The sequence below is a fragment of the Pristis pectinata genome, chromosome 16, assembly GCF_009764475.1.
Source record: "Pristis pectinata isolate sPriPec2 chromosome 16, sPriPec2.1.pri, whole genome shotgun sequence".
In the NCBI taxonomy this organism is placed as follows: domain Eukaryota; kingdom Metazoa; phylum Chordata; class Chondrichthyes; order Rhinopristiformes; family Pristidae; genus Pristis; species Pristis pectinata.
The window spans coordinates 41,037,346-41,052,568 of NC_067420.1; the positions used below are offsets into that span (position 1 = coordinate 41,037,346).

At 46.2% G+C, this 15,223-nt stretch overlaps 2 protein-coding genes across 3 annotated transcripts in view; one reads left to right on the forward strand and one right to left on the reverse strand.

Annotated features, from left to right (window-relative positions):
* The window catches only part of LOC127579052 (uncharacterized), a 407,687-nt gene that overhangs the window by 41,485 nt on the left and 350,979 nt on the right, over positions 1–15,223 (forward strand). The gene's annotated exons all lie outside the window — the stretch shown is intronic.
* The window catches only part of matn4 (matrilin 4), a 61,014-nt gene continuing 55,010 nt past the window's right edge, over positions 9,220–15,223 (reverse strand). For both annotated transcript variants that reach the window (XM_052031575.1, XM_052031576.1), the window contains 4 exons: positions 15,052–15,174; positions 13,006–13,419; positions 12,327–12,479; positions 9,220–9,729 (listed from right to left, as the gene is read on the reverse strand). In XM_052031575.1, the coding sequence (XP_051887535.1) occupies positions 9,512–9,729; positions 12,327–12,479; positions 13,006–13,419; positions 15,052–15,174 (908 nt within the window). In that variant the 3' untranslated portion in view covers positions 9,220–9,511. The remainder of the gene's footprint in view (positions 9,730–12,326; positions 12,480–13,005; positions 13,420–15,051; positions 15,175–15,223) is intronic.

A 15,223-nucleotide genomic window follows, 5' to 3' on the forward strand; every position in this document is an offset into this window, starting at 1 on the left:
TTCCTTTCAGGCGTCAAAGATCGTAAACTCCAACAGCTCTTGTGTTCCAAATATCCTTTGGGACCTTCCTCTCCTTCTCTTTCCTTAGACTGTGTCTCTCCCGCCTGTCCCATCCCCTGCCGTGTCTTCACCATCCCTTCTGATCTTCCCCTCTCTTGACGTCGAATGGTCAGTCCTCAGCAGAGGCCTTAGCTTTGTTCCCCTACGTCCCCACCTCAATGAGTTTCGAGCTCCGCGTGACGTTGATCTCATCTCCTGCTGCCTACGCCCTCTGACCCAGTTCTTTGGCCAGGAGTTTTCCCCCAAAACCGTGGACCCTTTCACCTGATCCGCCTGGACCCCTCTAGATCTATTCATTGCCAACTGCTGACGAGACATTGACCACCTTGACTTTTCCACCCCTCTCTTGTACTCTGACCTTCCCCCTCCTGAACGTGCAGCATTCCATTCACTAAGAACCAACCCCAATATGGTGCTGATGAACTGACCTCAATCTCACAGGAGGCCAGACATTGTCTCTCAGACCCTTGCTCATACCTCCCTTTGGATCACGATCCCACCATTGAACATCAGGTAATGACGCAAACAGTCATGGATCTTGGGAGGTTTTCCCTTCACAACTTCCAGTCTTATAGTGTTCCAGCCCCGCACAGCCTGCTCCTATCTCCTGCTCAACACCCATAAGCAGGACTGTCCTGCCAGACCCAATCTTTCCGCCTGTTCTTGCCTCACCTTTCTTCCTACCCTGACTCTATCCTTTCCTCGCTAGTCCAGTCCCTTCCCAGTTGTATCTGTGACACCGCTGATGCTCACTGCCACGTTAACCATTTCCAATGACTTGGTCCCAACAGGCTCATCTTTACCATGGATGCACAATGTCTTTACAGCTCCATCTCACACCAGGATGGTCTGAGAGCTTTCTGCTTCTCCCTGGAGCAGGGACCCAACCAGTTCCCCTCCACCAAGACACGCATTCACCTGGTGGAACTTGTTCTCACCTTGAACACCTTCTTCAGCTCCACTCACTTCCTCAAGACCAAGGGTGAAGCTATGGGCACTCACATGGCCCCAGGCTGTGCCTGGCTCTTTGTGGGATGTGTGGAACAGAGTTTCAGTCCTATCTGGGCCCACTCCCTCAACTCCTTCTCTGGTACATCAGTGACTGCATTGGTTCTGGCTCCTGCACTCATGCAGAACTCAACAGCTTCATTACTTTTGCCAACAGTTTCCACCCTCACCCACAACCTCACGTGGTCAACCTCTGACTCTTGCCTTTTCTGGATCTCTCTGTCTCCATCTCAGGAGATAGGCTAGCTGCTAACATCCACTAATGCCTATTGACTCCCACAGCTACCTCGACTACTCTTTCACCCACCCTACTTCCTGTGAGGACTCTCTTCCATTCTCCCAGTTCCTCCATCTCCATCATATTAGACCATAGAACAGTACAGCACAGAACAGGCCCTTTGGCCCACAATGTTGTGCTGACATAACTAATCCCTCCTACCTACAGAATGCCCGTATCCCTCTATTTTCCTCTCATTCATGTGCCCGTCCAAGCCCCTCTTAAAAGTCCCCAACGAATTTGCCTCCACCACCCTATCAGGCAACGCATTCCAGGCATCCACCACTCTCAGTAAAAAACGTACCCTTCACGTCTGTTCTGAACCTACCCCCTCTCACCTTAAATGCATGCCCTATGTTTGCTTATATTTGCCTTTTATTTGCTCTAATGATGAGACTTTCCATACAGGTGCCTCTGAAATACCTTCTTTCTTTCTGAACCATGGCTTCCCCTCTACGAATGTTGGACACAACACATTCATTTCCCATGCCTCTGCTCTCACTTTCTCTCCTCCGGGACAGAACAAGGATAGAGATCCCCTGGCCCTCACCATCCACTCCACCAGCCTCCAGAGTCAACAGATCATCCTCTGTAACTTCCGCCAACTTCAACCAGATTCCACCACCGGACACATCTTCTCCTCTCCTCCCCTTCCAGCCTTTTGCAGGGACCGTTCTCTTTGTGACTCCCTGGTCCACTCTTCCATTCCCACCAGCCACCCACTTCTTACAGCACTTTCCTTTGCAGAAGATGCAACACCTGTCCTTTCAGCCCTTCCCACCATCCAGGGACCCAAAGAGTCCCTCCAGGTGAATCAGTGCTCCACTTGCGTTTCTTCCAGTCTAGTGAACAGTATTCGGAGTTCACAGTGTGGCCTCCTCTACATCGGAGAAACCAAACGCAGATTGGGCAGTTACTTTGTATAGCACTTGCGTTCAGTTCACAAGGGGTGACCCCCAGCTTCCTGTCACCTGCTGCTAATTCTCTATTCCACTCCCACTCTGACCGACTGGTCTACGACCCCCTGTACTGTTCCAGACTCAATATTGAATTCTACAACTTCAGATAACTTGATTTCTTAGTCTGTATCAGTTGTCCATCTGTGATATTGTTTTTTTTTTTTTACCTCCTTTTATTCCCTCTGGGAGAGGAGGACTTGCCCAGCCTGACCTGCCGGGCACATCTTCCCACTCTGCATTTTGCAACTCCTACATTCTTTTATGTTCTCACTCTCTAACTGCTCCCATTCACTCATTGACCAAAGAACCTTGTTAACAGCTTATCCCTATGGTCACCCTGGTCTTACCCTATCAGAGACATCCCAGTCCCCCACCCTCCCTGCAGTTTAACAAGTTTCTTTTGTCTTCTTCCCCATTCTGTTGAAGGGTCTCCAATCTGAAGCATTAACTCTGTTTCCCTTCCCACAGATGCAGCCTGACCTGCTGAGTATTTTCAGCATTTTCTGTTTTCGTTATAGTGGAAATCTAGTACTCTCCCTCTAACCCACTATTCCTCCTCAACAGTGGCCACACTTTATATCAACTTTATGGTGTGTTAAGCCTTTATTGGCACAGCTGGCTGACTGCTATTGATCCGTAATGATGTCCAAGGCAGTTCAGAAATGTCCTGGGAATATCAGCATGACAGTGGGCTCCCAAAATTTGGATTTTGTTGCACAAGTGCTCAGATAATCGCCTGCAATTTTACCTTGTATTTTCTAAGATAGTATTGGACAATAATAAGGATGAGGCCTGTGCTTGTCCACAGGAAGAAAATTTTATAGCAATACATAAAACATCGTCCAATACAAACTCAAAGTACAAGGTAAAATTGACATACATATAAAAGTATGCTCACTTGACTCCACACTGGGGAAATCCTTCTTCCTTTCAAAATAATAGAGGGAAATAAACTTTGAAGGAGTTTAGAGGGTAGCGAAGGCATTTTATAGTTCTGAGCATGAACTGGAGACAGATGTTTCTGTCATGGCAAAGCACATGCAGCAAGGGTATTTGCTCTTCCGCAGTCTTTAATCATGTCATGCTGATAAACAAAGCTGGTCTAGGTGTCTGTGTTGCCAACGCCAACTGAGTACATTCTGAAAGGTTTCAACACTGGACCTCTTGCAATCCCCAAATTCCTTGCCCCTTGCTTTCACCATTGGGTTACTCATTCACGCAACTTCCCACTTTTCCCACAGCCAATTAGAAAGCAAAACCGCCTAGGAATTAATCTCTCATTAGTGGCGGCAAGCTCGACTCGACCTCTGAAATTTATCCTGTGCTACAACGGCGCTGCTGCTACGTGGTTCCAGTGACCCTGGTTCAATCCTGACTTCTGCTGCTGTCTGTGTAGAGTGTGTATATTCTCGTTATGTTCGCATGGGTTTCCCTTCAGTGCTCAATGATGTGCGGGTTGGTTGGGTAATTGGCCTCTGTAAATTATCTCAAGTGTGGGTGGGTGGAAGGAGAATCTGAGTGGAGTTATGGAGTCATACAGCATGGAAACAGACCCTTCAGCCTCAAGCTGACCATGAGTCCCATCTAAGCTGGGAATATCAGAATAACTGGGCCAATTGACCGCTGCTGTTCAGATCTTGAGCTCAAAGATTTTCCAGTGCCAAACACTGGAACATACTTGCGGATGAGCCTCTCGTTTTACCCTGTTCAGTAGTTGGTTGTGACCTCTGACCTCGTCAGTACAACGCATCGAGTCAATACAACATGCAAGCAGGCCCTTCAGCCCAACTGCTCCATGCCGACCAAGATTCCCATCTAAGCTCGTCCCATTTACCTGCGTTTGGCCCATATCCCTCTAAACCTTTCCTATCCCTGTATCTGTCCCAGTGCCTTTTAAATGTTGTTAATGTACCTGCCTCAACCGCTTCTTCTGGCAGCTCATTCACTGTCATTCTCTGGGTGAAACAGTTGCTCCTCGGGTTCCTGTTAATCTCTTCCCTCTCACCCTCAACTTATGCCCTCTAATTTTTGATTCCCCAACCCTGGGAAAAGAACTGTGTGCATTCACCCTGTCTATGCCCCTCATAATTTCATGCACCTCTGTAAGATCACCCCTCATTCTCCTATGTTCCAATGAAAAAAGTCCCAACCTGCTCAACCTCTTTCCAGAACTCAGTCCCTTGAATCCTGGCAACATCCTCGTAAATCTCCTCTGCACGCTTTCCAGCTCAATGGCATCTTTCCTACAGCAGCCTGACCAAAACTGAACACAATATTCCACGTGTGGTCTCACCATTCAAAGACTGACACAACACGGGAACAGAGCCTTTGCCTCACTGGGTCTGTGCTGACCATCAACCATCCACTTACACCAATCCTACATTAATCCCACTTTTTATTCTCCCCACATTCTCATCAATTCGCCCCGGATTCTAACACTCAGTTACACACTGAGGACAAGTTATCACGGCCAATTAACCTGCCAACCCACTCATCTTTGGGATGTGGGAGGAAACTGGAGCCTCCAGGGGAAATCCATGCAGTCACAGGGAATGCATGCAAACTCCATACCTGAGGTCAGGTACATTTTTCTTCTAGTGATAGAGATGACTTTAAGTTCCTCCCTCCCTATAGCACTGAGATTATCTATCACCTATTGTTTTTAGTGACTTCTACTATGAAATCTGATCAACATAATTATTGACAATCTCCGCCATTTCTTTGTTGCCCGTTACCAATTTCCCAATCTCTTCCTCCAGGGGACCAATGTCTACATTAGTTACTCTCTTCCTTCTTATACATCTGTAGAATTATTACTCTGTTTTCATATTATTTGTCAGTTTACTCTCAGACTCTGTGTCTTCCTCCTTGTAATTCTTTTGTTATTCTTTGCTGATTCCTAAAAAATTCCCAGCCCACTGGTCTACCTCTAATCTACGTTACATTATCTGTCTCTTCTTCCAATTTGATCACACCTTTACCTTCCCTTGATAGCCATGGATGGTGCATCTTGCTTCCAGAGCCCTTTTACCATCAGAATATACCTTTGCTAAATGGTCCGCTCCAGCTTCCTGTCGTGACCATGAGACCTCCTGATGGTTGGCTCACTGATGTCCTTCAAAGCAGGAAATCTTCCGTCTTTCTCTGGTCCGCTCTATCTGTGACTCCAGACCCACTGACCATCCTCTGTAGAGATCTAGCAAGCTGCCCGCTTGTGGGGTGCTTAGGGATGGACAATAGATAGTGAGCTTGGAGTTGTTGTGCACTTTTTGTGACCGATCTGTACAAACACCCCCAATCAACAGATACATGTTCACTTCCATGGACTCTGTCTACACTTCTCGCTGCCTCGGAAAAGCAGCCAACATAATCAAAGACCCCACCCACCCTGGACATTCTCCCTTTTCTCCTCTCCCGTTGGGCAGAAGATACAAAAGCCTGAGAGCACGTACCACCAGGCTCAAGGACAGCTTCTATCCTGCTGTTATCAGACTCTTGAATGGACTTCTCATATGCTAACTATTGATCTCCCAATCTACCTTGTCATGGCCCTTGCACTTTATTTGTCTGCCTGCACTGCACTTTCTCTGTAACTGTAACACTACATTCTGCATTCTGTTTTCCTTTTTACTACCTCAATGTACCTATGTATGGAATGAATTGTCTTGTTGGCATGCAAACTAAAGCTTTTCACTGTATCTCGGTACATAGAGTCATGGAGCCACAGAGTCATACAGCACGGAAACAGGCCTTTTGACCCAACTGGTCTGTGCCGACCAAGATTCCCATCTAATCTAGTCCCATTTGCCCACATTTGGCCCATAACCCTCGAGACCTTTCCTATCTATGTACCTGTCCAAGTGCTTTTACATGTACATATGACAATAATAAACCAATACCAATATATTCAGTAATAATGCCAGTGGCGTTTTGCTCTTCTCTGAATTGCATGCACTCAATCCTCATTTACTTTGGCTGCAGCTCCTGCTTCACCACCCACCCCACCCCAACCCCCAACCTCTTTATACCGGCTATCCCCCCTCTACGCTCTCAGTCCTGATGCAGGGTCTCAACCTGAAACTTTGACCATCCCCTTTGCCTCCACAGATGCTGCTCGACCCATTGAGGTCCTCCAGCAGTTTGTCTTTCAATCCCTCTGGCTGAGACTTGAAAGCAGGGTGGTTCAGCTCTGTTTGATTTGGTGCTTTTCTACCCCAGATACTTGGAAAAGACACACCATGTGGGAAAAATGTTTCATCGCCAGCAACATTTTTGTGAGTATAAATCTAAGCAGAAGGGCAACGGGATGAAATGTCTTATTTTGTTTATTGCAAGTGTTTTTACTTAATGAAATAGATTGTTGCATTCATAAAAAAAGTCTAGGTAGGCCCACCATAGTCTGTGTTGTCTATTTATTTCTCTCACAGGATCCTGGGTCCACCTGTGACTGCACTACACGGTGGTGTTTCAACAGTGGCAGTGGTGTGGAGTAGCTGATATTAAATTGTTGATGATAGTAAATCCTGTCTGATTTCCCCATCTAACCATGCCAATGGAGGGATGAGCTGGATGGGGCAATTTGATATCTGCTGCTTTCCACCATCCTCCCGTATTAAAATGACCGCACCCACCACACTGTCGACAACCTCACTCGCGAATTGTAAAATGGGAGATCCTGCCTCAGAAACAACAATAAAAGCAGAAAATGCACAGCGGATCCATCGGCTAACCTGAGAAAGGTGGGTGACCGCCATTTCAGCATTGGACGGTCTTTCATTTTGACATTTTACTCCATTGAAGGTGTTATATAAATACCGACAGGTCTTGCTGTTGAATTAACCTTCAGCAGAGAGCTCATTTGTGACTGGGGCGGTGATGCATCATATGGGGAGTTTTGGAGGATCACTCCTGCTCAGTGTGATCACCACGCACTGCTTTTGGTTGCCTGGATAGCTATTTCCATGGTCTTTCGTTGGCTCTGGGCTTTTCCTTGGCATGGTCCCTCCCTGGACACTATTTATATGGGTGGTGGATGGTGATACATTGTCTAGTTATAGAGTCATAGAGCACAAAAAAGATCCTTCGGCCCACTACCCCCTGCTAGCCCCTATGCACCATCTCTACTAATCCCATTTACCAGCACTTGGTCTACAGCCTTCCACGCCTTGGCTATTCAATCCCATCTAGATAAACCTTGTGAGAGGCTCTCCCTCCAGTATCCCCTCAAAGCAAGGGGCAGGCCTGATGGTGCCACTGTTGCCTAACCAATCAATCTCCTCTCTGGATCTGTGCATTTTCAGTTTTTCTTTCACATTCCTCCCAATTTCTAATCCTCATCTCCCTATGAAGCAAGCCCAGAGTGTGCTGCTCATTGAGCCTTTCCCTCTCAAAGGTTCTCTTGTGTCCTGACACTATTGGATCCCGCCTTTTCTTTGACTAATGCGCAGTTTTACATGCCTATCTCTCAAATGGTTCTTATTGCATGCACAGGTACAATACAAAAAGAGAAAAGATATACATCTTGTAAAATTATCTTGTAAAAATGGTCCTTTACTGTTCAATAGTTCGAAGCAGTAGAAAAAATGCATCCTAAATGAATATTTTCTTTGTAAAAAATAACACCCAGAAAATGAGACGAAAACACATAAAGCTAAATCAATTTTAGCGATTTAGAAACACCTCTGATGATGTGAAGATGGTGGCGATTTACTTTTCCATTTCACTTCACTGATTTGATAAACCGGTTTTCCAAATCTTCCAGCTTGGCTGTCATCTGGGCCAGTGTTTGAAGTCAAGGAAGATCAGGAGGAAGGTTCAGTGATAGATGAACACAAAGCGTACAGCTATTCAGTCCTACTGTATCCTCCCATCTACATCTCCCTCTTGACATAACCTTCCTCTCTGGGTAAATATGTTTTCACTTCAATTGCTTATCTAAGGGACTGGATCACATTGATCCCAGCACACAACGCCACCCAGAATTGGTGCCCACTCCTGCTTACTCGGGCCAGATGTGGCGAGCTGATCTCACCCTGTGCATCCAGGGTTGGAGCAAAGCCCCAGTGGCGAATAAGCCCCAGTGACAACTACGCCTCATGGCAACCAGGCTTCAGACCACGTATTGCTGAGGCCACAAAAGGCAATGATGGGGCTAAAGCTTTATCTCCCGTTAGAATCTGAAACTTACTGTACCTATGTTTTAAACATCTCTAAATTTCAGAGACATTCAGAAACTATTGATGTAAATATTTTTTAAAAATTGTAAAATAAGTAAAACAAATACTGTTGAAAACACATTAAAACACCCACCGAACAATAGAAACTTTGAAAGTAAAATCATTTTCTGAAGTCGCTGACCTTTCCCATAAACCAGGCCATAAATTCATAGAGTCATAGAGCTATACAGCATGGAGTTGTATGCCCTCATCCCTATAAATCTTTTATATGCTATTTCAAGTTCGGCTTTTTCCATTCTGAATGTAAAATATAAAAGTTGTTAATATTCCAGTGGGATAATACTTCAGGAGGGATATTACATCTAATAACACATTTGTAGTTGAAATATCTGTCCTTCTCTTAGTCCCAAACTGACCTGATATACTGCTTTTTAACTTCAGAATATTGGCTTCTACTGCTTTTTTAAAAATCTTGGTTACACCTACAAGTAAACACGTAATTATTATCCAGGAAGCTGAAAACTCCACCTTCGATCTTCCTTCCACCTGTAGTTGATAACATTGCAGGGCCTCATAAGTCATTAACACAGTTATTGTTCCTCTGAACTTTCAGTTAAGTTCATCCGAACTAATGGTCATCAACCTGAAACACTCAACTTTTTTCCTCTCTCCACTGATGCTGCCTGACCTGCTGAGTATCTCCAGCATTTTCTGTTTTTATTTCAGATGTGCAGGAGTTGCAGTTTCCTGCTTTTTGTTCATCTGAATCTTCATCAGCCTGTACAGACTTCCTCCCTCTTGTACCCTGGTTATGCTGAAACACAGGTCTGTCTCGTGGTTTAATTCTGTCATACACTGGGAGTCCATCTTATGGGATCCACGCCTCTGCTTCCAATCTACAGCTGTTTAAAACCCATATGTGTCAATGGTCGATCAGAATTTCTTTTAGTTTATATCTTACCTACAATTTCAGTCTTGCTTGTGTCTGGTATCAAGGGATCTTAATGAGACACAAAAAGCCCCACATTTTATTATCTGGGTAACTTATTGCTCAATTTCTTGTCTACATTCACTGTACTGATTATCTGTAAACCCCTGGTTGGTCTGATGTTCTCCCCTGTGTGCCTGCAATAGTGAAGGATATGTCTTTGAGAGAATCCTTCTAATGCCGAGAGTGTGTCCTGTTGGAATGCTACAAGAGTTTCACACGCACATGGGTCTTTAATCGATTCCTGTCCAGTAACTTCCTCTGAAAGAAAGAAAGAAAGAAAGACTTGTATTTATAGAGCACTTTAACATCCATGGTGCATCACAGAGTCCTTTACACTTCTGGGAGTAGTCACTGTTGTAGTTAGGAAAGGGGACAGTCAAGAAATAAAGAGGAGACACAAGAGACTGCAGATACTGGAATCTGGAGCAACATCAAAAGCGCCGGAGAAACTCAGCGGGTCAGGCAGCAGCATCTATGGAGGGAAATGGACAGTCGATGTTTCAGGTCGAGACCCTTCATCAGGACTATGGGCTGATCCAGCTGACAGTTCTTGACCCGAAACGTCGACTTTCCATTTCCCTCCATAGATGCTGCCTGACCCGCTGAGTTCCTCCAGAACTTTTTGTGTAGTCAAGAAATAAAGTCTCCTCGGGAATTCCCATGAAGTTCAAGTTTATTGCCATGGGCATACATACCCAGGGTATAAATACCATGAAAATGAGCTTTTTGAAGCAGCAGCACAGTACATTACAAACATGACAAATGTAACCTTAAATTCATGAATGGGTTAATCCCCCTATGTAGATCAATCAAACATCACTTGGTTGGAAGGACCATCCGTTTACCAGTCTGATTATGACCAGATATTCTGCTTTTAGTGCTAATGATTGAAGAGTAAATATTAATCAGGATCCCTTGCTCTTCTTCAAAGTGGAGCCTTGGGACCTTTCACATCCCTTTGAGAGGACAAGTGAACTTTGGATTAATGTCCATTCCAAATGATGGCAAGAAAAGGATGCTGCCTGGATTAGAGGGCATGTGCTATCAGGAGAGACTGGACAAACTTGGGCTCTTTTCTCTGGAGCAGTGGAGGCTGAGGGGTGATCTGTTGGAAGTGTATAACATTATGAGGGGCATAGATAGGGTGGACAAGCGATATATTTTTCTCATTATAGAGCAATCCAATACCAGAGGGCATGCATTTAAGGTTTGAGGGGTGAGGTTCAGAAGAGACGTGAGGGGTAAGTTTTTTACTGGGAGAGTGGTGGATGCCTGGAATGCGTTGCCTGATAGGGTGGTGGAGGCAAATTCATTGGGGGCTTTTAAGAGGGGCTTGGATGGGCACATGAATGAGAGGAAAATAGAGGGATATGGGCATTCTGTAGGTAGGAGGGATTAGTTATGTCGGCACAACATTGTGGGCCAAAGGGCCTGTTCTGTGGTGTACTGTTCCATGTTCTATGTTCTAAAAAGAATGAGCTAACAAAGTCTGAGTCCTAACCTGATTTAGATTGAATTGTTAGACCTTTGGACATGTGCTCACACATGTTTAACTAAGGCAAGGCCTGGAGGGGACTTAATCTTGGATATGTCCTTCAAAAGGAGACATTTTTGGTATCATTGATCAGGGAGGAAGGTCTGGGACTATCTCTTTTCAAAGAACATTGGACTGATGGATTAGCTATTTGACAATCTAACTCATCTTTCCTCTTGAATTCTACCACTAACTAGGAGTTTGCCCAGGGCTAGACCAGATCTGATGCAATTTACTGGAAACATGATGTAATCCATTCTGCCTTACTCCTGGTGAAATCACAGGAGAGGAATTAAATCAACCAGGGGGATCTCCCCACTTTTCCTTCCATGATCAGGGAAAAAGAGTGAAGGCAAATCAAAGAGAAAGGGAAAAAAGAGGAAGAAAATGAGAAGGAAGCAGATGTAGAACACACAACATGGAAAACCTACAGCACAATTCAGGCCCTTCGGCCCACAAAGCTGTGCCGAACATGTCCCTACCTTAGAAATTACTAGGCTTACCCATAGCCCTCTTTTTTTCTAAGCTCCATGTACCTATCCAAAAGTGTCTTAAAAGACCCTATCGTATCCGCCTCCACCACCGTTGCCGGCAGCCCGTTCCACGCACTCACCACTCTCTGAGTAAAAAACTTACCCCTGACATCTCCTCTGTACCTACTCCCCAGCACCTTAAACCTGTGTCCTCTTGTGGCAACCATTTCAGCCCTGGGAAAAAGCCTCTGACTGTCCACATGATCAATGCCCCTCTTCATCTTATACACTTCTATCAGGTCCCCCCTCATCCTCCGTCGCTCCAAGGAGAAAAGGCCGAGTTCACTCAACCTGTTCTCATAAGGCATGCTCCCCAATCCAGGCAACATCATTGTAAGTCTCCTCTGCACCCTCCCTGTGGCTTCCACATTCTTCCTGTAGTGAGGCGATCAGAACCGAGCACAGTACTCCATTTTTCAAGGGATACAGGTATGGGCAAGGCCAGCATTTATTGCCCATCCCTATGTGGCCTTAAAGTGGTAGTGAGCTGCCCTCTTGAGCCACTGAAGTCTTTCTGGTAAAATGCTCCCCCAGTGCTGTTGGGGATGGATGGTCTAACTGAAACTCTGGTTAAGGTTTCCAATAGTTAATGGAAATAGAGATAAAACTAAATAAAGTTCAATCATCCTTTTTTCCTGACATTTAACCTTGAACAAGAGTCGTGATATGCAGGAAAAAGTGGAAGATGGGATGGACCAAGTCCATCTTCCCATGGACCTCTCTACACCTGTGACACTGTGATCAAAGGACTGAGGGTCAGTCAGTGACCGAGACACAGAGACACTTACCCTCACAGATGTTGAGCTTCAGGTTTTCAGCGATTTGATCGATGGCGCTGAAGTCTGATGCGTAGAAGAAATGTTGATCCACTGGGTCTGAGGCAATTTCCCGCAGTTCATCTTCCACTGCTTTCCCAATGCCAACCGCGTACATGGTGATGCCTACAAGAGCGGATAGCAACAGGGGATAGGGTTACACAGACTGCACAGCAAAGAGGGGGGCCAATGAAATCTATCCATCATAGAGGTGTGTGTGTGTGTGAGTGCGTGTGTGAATGTGTGTATGTGTGTGTGGGGGTGTGCATGCGTGTGAGTGTGAGTGTGTGTATATGGTGTGATTGTGTCTGCTGAGTGTGTGTGGTTTGTGTGTGTGTGCTTGTGAATGTTGTGTATCTGATGCTCTGTGCCTGTGATGCTGCTGCAAGTAAGTTTTTCACTGCACCTGTGCACACATGGACTTGTGCATCTGACGATAAACTCAACTTTGGTTGGCACAGACAAGATGGGCTGAAGAGCCTGGTTCTGTGCTGTATAGCTCTATGAGTCTATGGATGGTGGAGTGGGCTTGAATGGCATACTCCCATTCTTATTGTCCTGTCCTTATGCCTCTTCTACCATAACAATGAGTAGGGATTTCCAGCCAAGATCCCCTCCTCTCCCAGACACCCAATGGTAAATTGTGCCTTACCTGCGTCTTTGGCTTTCTTGGACCACTCTGAGATGCTGTCCTGGGAGCGCCCGTCGGTGAACACGACACCCACCCTCGGGTAGTTTGCTGCCTCTGGCCTGGCTCCTCCTGCGGCCGTGAAGCTGTTCTCCACCATGTGTTTGAGAGCCAGACCGGTCATGGTTCCTTTCTCCATGTACTGCACCCCGTTCACCGCTGCCTTCAGCGCTGCGGTGGTGGTGTGCTTGCCCAGGGGGAACTCTGTCCGGACATTGCTGGAGTACTGCACCAAACCCACCCGGGTGCCCTGGACAGAGACGTCCAGCGCATCCACAATGTTGTTGACAAACTTCTTCACCAGCTCAAAGTTCTCAGGCCGGACACTCTTGGATCCGTCAATGACAAAGACCAGGTCGATGTTGGCACGGCTGCATTCTGGTCAAAGGCAAAAGTCTTGCGTCAGAGTAAAGAAGCAGGAACGGTGGTGGGGAGGGGTGGGGTGGGGGTACCCGTGGGGGATGGTGAGCGTTTGGAAGGGGGTGGGGGTGAGGTGTGATGGTGGGATGGGAAGGTGCAGTGGTGTGGGTAGAGAGGGATTGGTAGGGTTGGAAAAGGGTGGAGAGGGGTTGGTAAGGTTGGAAATGGGTAGAGAGAGAATGGTGGGGGAATGGGAAAGGGGTCGTGTTGGGGGAGGGGAAAGGATGGTGGTGGGGCTTGGAAAGGAGTAGGATGGGGCTGCAGCTAATTGGATGATGCTGTGTAAACAGAGGCCTCATCTTGACTCCAATTTATTAGATTTTAACTGGGGATGGGTACAGATATAACAACAAAGAGAACGTTACCTTGTGATTCAGGACATTTCAAACGCTTAAACACAAAGACTTAACGACACTCTGAGATGTTGTCCTGAGGCCACCCATTGTTGAACATGACACCCTGAGGTCAGGATCGAACCCGGAGCAGCAGCACTAACTGCTGAGAGTTATAGTCACAAGTGGACTCAAACTGTCTACTTTGAGTTTTTTTTCTTTGGAACAAAGGGAAACTGAGGGGAGAGTTAAGCAGAGGTGTGTAAAGTGGTAAAAGGCTCAGAGAGGGCAAGGAGGTATTTCCCTTAGCTGAGAGATCAATAACTTCGGGCATTGGTTTAAGTAAATTGGTTGAAGAATTAGAGGGGAGTTGATTCAAGTTATTTCAGTGAGTGAAATGAAAGTGGAAGTACAAGATCTCGGGTGAGCATCTGGAGCTGTGACCTACAGGGCTATCAACTAAGGAGCTGGGAGCTTAGGAGATGCATTCTGTCCAGAGGCTTGGTACGGCAACTGCTCTGCCCATGACCGCAAGAAACTGCAGAGAGCTGTGGACACAGCTCAGCACATCACGGAAACCAGCGTCCCCTCTATGGACTCTGTCTATACTTCTTGCTGCCTTGATAAAGCAGCCAACATAATCAAAGACCCCACCCACCCCAGACATTCTCCCTTTTCCCCTCTCCCATCAGGCAGAAGATACAAAAGCTTGAAAGCATGTACCACCAGGCTCAAGGACAGCTTCTATCCCATTGTTATAAGACTCTTGAACGGTCCCCTAGTACGATAAAATGGACTCTTGACCTCATAATCTACCTTGTATGCCCTTGTACCTTATTGTCTGCCTGCACTGCACTTGCTGTAACTGTAACACTTTATTCTGCATTCTGTTATTGCTTTTCCCTTGTACTACCTCGATGTACTGATGTGGTGAAATGATCTGTATGGATGGCATGCAAAACAAAGTTTTTCACTGTAGCTTGACACAGTGACAATAATAAACCAATTAGCAAATTGGATGTTCACTGGAATCAGAAGGGAAGTGGGACTAACCTAAGGTTCATTTTTAACTGGCGTGGACACAGTGGGTCAAGTGACCTCCCGTACCAAACTCTTCTGTTATTCTGGAGCCAACAGAGGATCGATCTGCTGAATGGGCTTTCATGGGGATTCACCCTCCAGCTTTGTCATAGAGCAGGCACGTTGTGTGGGCAGATGTTGGGGCAGAGCAGGTAAGGGCACCGGGAGTACTACTCACTGTTGCAGGTCTTCCCATCCTCGTTGAGTTGTCTCCCTGGGGGACAGATGCAGAAGTACGATCCAGGTGTGCTGACGCACTCAAATTCACAGCCATGTTCCACGGTGTTGCACATGTTAACAGCTGCAAAGCAAAACACTGGAGACCTTAGGAAATCAGTCATTATTGATAC